The 2,903-nt window shown below is 33.0% G+C and overlaps 1 protein-coding gene across 1 annotated transcript; it reads right to left on the reverse strand.

Moving 5' to 3' along the window:
* Window positions 1-248: 248 nt before the first annotated feature.
* On the reverse strand, window positions 249-620 carry LOC131604605 (uncharacterized mitochondrial protein AtMg00310-like). Its single transcript, XM_058877035.1, has one exon. The coding sequence runs from the start codon at window positions 618-620 to the stop codon at window positions 249-251; it is 372 nt and encodes a 123-aa protein (XP_058733018.1).
* Between the last annotated feature and the right edge of the window lie 2,283 nt (window positions 621-2,903).

Below are 2,903 nucleotides of genomic sequence, written 5' to 3' on the forward strand. Positions count from 1 at the left end.
TAGGTCGACCTGGGTTGATGGTAGGTCGACCTAACTGCTGTTTTTCTGCATTCTTCTTGTTTTGCTTGTGTTGAGTCAATCTATAAACATATAAACATAATGGGTTGACCTATGAGTGATCAATGCTTGCTTTTCTTTGAGTTTTCTGCTTCCGTCTTGTTGTTTGAATGCTTATTTGAGTTTGCCATGAATCAAAAACATCTTTGAGTGTAATCTTGTATTCACATACTTAAGTTTTGGTTAACAACCTACTGATAGATTTCCAGAAACACCATTCTCAGTGCTTGGTTTCCCAGCCAGCAAGATTTCCACAGTGCCACAGAGATACCGTCTTTAACCTTGCACAAAAATCCTCTGTTAAAACAGTTCTGGTCTACTTCTTCAATATTGCTCGAAAGAATTAAATCACGCCAACATATAGAATCTTTGCTCGTCGACATGCTAGAGTCTCCAACCTGCACTTTCACCTTTACATTACCATATCTACTACTAAGCAATTTAAGCCAAAAGGTGTTTGTTTCATTCAAGATTCTCCACTTCCATTTGCGTAGCAACGCTAAATTTAAAACACCGACATCTTTAACCTCAAGCCCTCCTTTATCTCTCGGTTTGCAAACCATAGCCTAACTCACCCAATGGATCGATATATTATCTTCCTTCCATTGCCATAAGAAGTTACTTTGAATGCAACGCAAAATCTTCAAAACTTTAATCGGCGCTTTATATAAAGACAGCGTGTAGATTGGAATTGCATTCAGAATCGAGTTAATCATCACCACCCTACCAGCAAAAGAGAGGTGCCTCCACTTCCATTTTGCCATCCTGTTTTTGACTTGATGAATCAAGTCAGACCACAAGGATAGCTTCCTCGGACTTTCCCCCACCTTTACACCTAGAAACTTGAAAGGAAGACTATCTCTAGCACAATATAAGAAAGTCGACGCCGCGTCTAAAAACCAATCACCCGCATTTACTCCATAGACTTTACTTTTATGAAAATTAACCTTCAAACCCGACATCATTTCAAAGCCCCTTATTATCGCTCTCATACTCCATAAATTATCAATACATCCATCCGCCAATAGAATAGTATCGTCCACAAATTGCAAAATATTGGACTCCACTTCTTCAGTAATCCTAAAACCTTTGAATTCTCCACTACTAGCAGCATTAAGAGTAAGCCTTGTTAAAGCCTCCGTAACCAATATGAACAAAAACGATGACAACGGGTCCACTTGACGCAAACCCCTTTCCACATTGAAATCTCGCGTTGTGCTACCGTTCACCATAGTTGACATGAAATTATATTTTAGCAAATAAGTGGGTGTATTTTAGTAAATCCTTGTGGGGTTTGCTAAAATACACCTATTATTTTTATGAAGATGTGTTTTACAATATGCACCTTAAGGTGCATTTAACTATTTTTTAATTTAGTGCTAGCTAAAATAGACTTTCATAAAAACAAGTTATATATATATATATATATATATATATATATATATATATATATATATATATATATATATATATATATATATATATATATATATATATATATATATTAAAAATTGGCTGAATAAAAAAAATAAAAATAGAACCAGTCTTTCTATGAAAAATATGCACATATATCCTTGTTACCTTAAAATTAAATGAAATATAGGCATAGCATTGCATATGTGTAACAGAGCACATGTCTATCTTTTATAATTGGAAGGAGAGTATATAAGTAGACTTTCTATATGAGCTGTGCTATATTTACACCAGCAATTTGACACCATATCCTTTACACCGCATCATTTATACTTCACTGCAAGTGGGACCCAAATTACAATACATATATATTATTAAAAAATAAAAAAGTAGATGGAATGGTATATATTTATGGTGTATATGTCATATTTGGGTGTAATTCTATCATTTCTCTTTCTATATATAACCTATAACTAATTATTTTAGGGAACAGGAGAATATTGGGTCTATTAAATTGATGTCGGGTGTGTAAGTGTATGGTGTGTGTAGTTGGAATTGGATTTTCTGCTGCCCAACTGGAAACAACAGTCCAACTCCAATTTTGTGAGTATTAAGAGACAGAAATGAAAAGAAAAAATGAAATGGTAAAGATGAGAGAGAATAATGATGAGGGAGATAGAGACAAAAATAGGATATGAGAGATGGCACTTGAGAAATGGAAGGTGATCCAATTTCGTGTGCAGTTCTTCCTTGTAAGACAGAAATAGAAACAGAAATAGAAACAGAAACAGAAACATAATGTAGTGTATGAACATAATCAGTACAATAAAATCTATAAATTTATAGACTAGAAGAATTAGTTGTGATATAATATATACACTTATGTTACTATCCATCTTTAAGTAAGTAAATGAAATAATGACCTATTTAAATCTATTTAAATCAATGTAATGTGTGGATGCATTAAGAATGAATATATTGTCTTAAATTTATGTGAGATAAATACTATTTTATTTTGTGTGATTGTTTAAGTGGCGGAGTTATATGTTCATTTTTGTGTTACACAAGATATACTATTTTATTTTGTGTGATTGTTAAAGTGGCAGAGTTATATGTTCATTTTCGTGTTATGCAAGATATGTCATATGCATCGTGTGATTGCTTTTGTGGCGAATAAATATTTTTGTGTGATTGTCTTTGTGGCGGGTAAATTTTTTGTGTGGTTGTTTTAGTGGTGGGTGAATTATATTTTTATCATGCATGACATATCATATGCATTTATGTGTGGTGCCTTAGTGCGGGCTATTTTTCCCATTGATATGGAATAAATTTTGTGTGGTGCCTTGGCCAATAAATTTACTCCTAAAATCACCATAATTGGATATTTTCTTCTTGAAACAAAAGGTGATACAAACTCTAATTTATTTAAATAT

Source organism: Vicia villosa, linkage group LG5 (genome assembly GCF_029867415.1).
Source record: "Vicia villosa cultivar HV-30 ecotype Madison, WI linkage group LG5, Vvil1.0, whole genome shotgun sequence".
In the NCBI taxonomy this organism is placed as follows: domain Eukaryota; kingdom Viridiplantae; phylum Streptophyta; class Magnoliopsida; order Fabales; family Fabaceae; genus Vicia; species Vicia villosa.

Excerpts from the sequence above, each read along its gene's own strand:
- LOC131604605 (XM_058877035.1), bottom strand. The coding sequence starts at position 620 with ATGGTTTGCAAACCGAGAGATAAAGGAGGGCTTGAGGTTAAAGATGTC.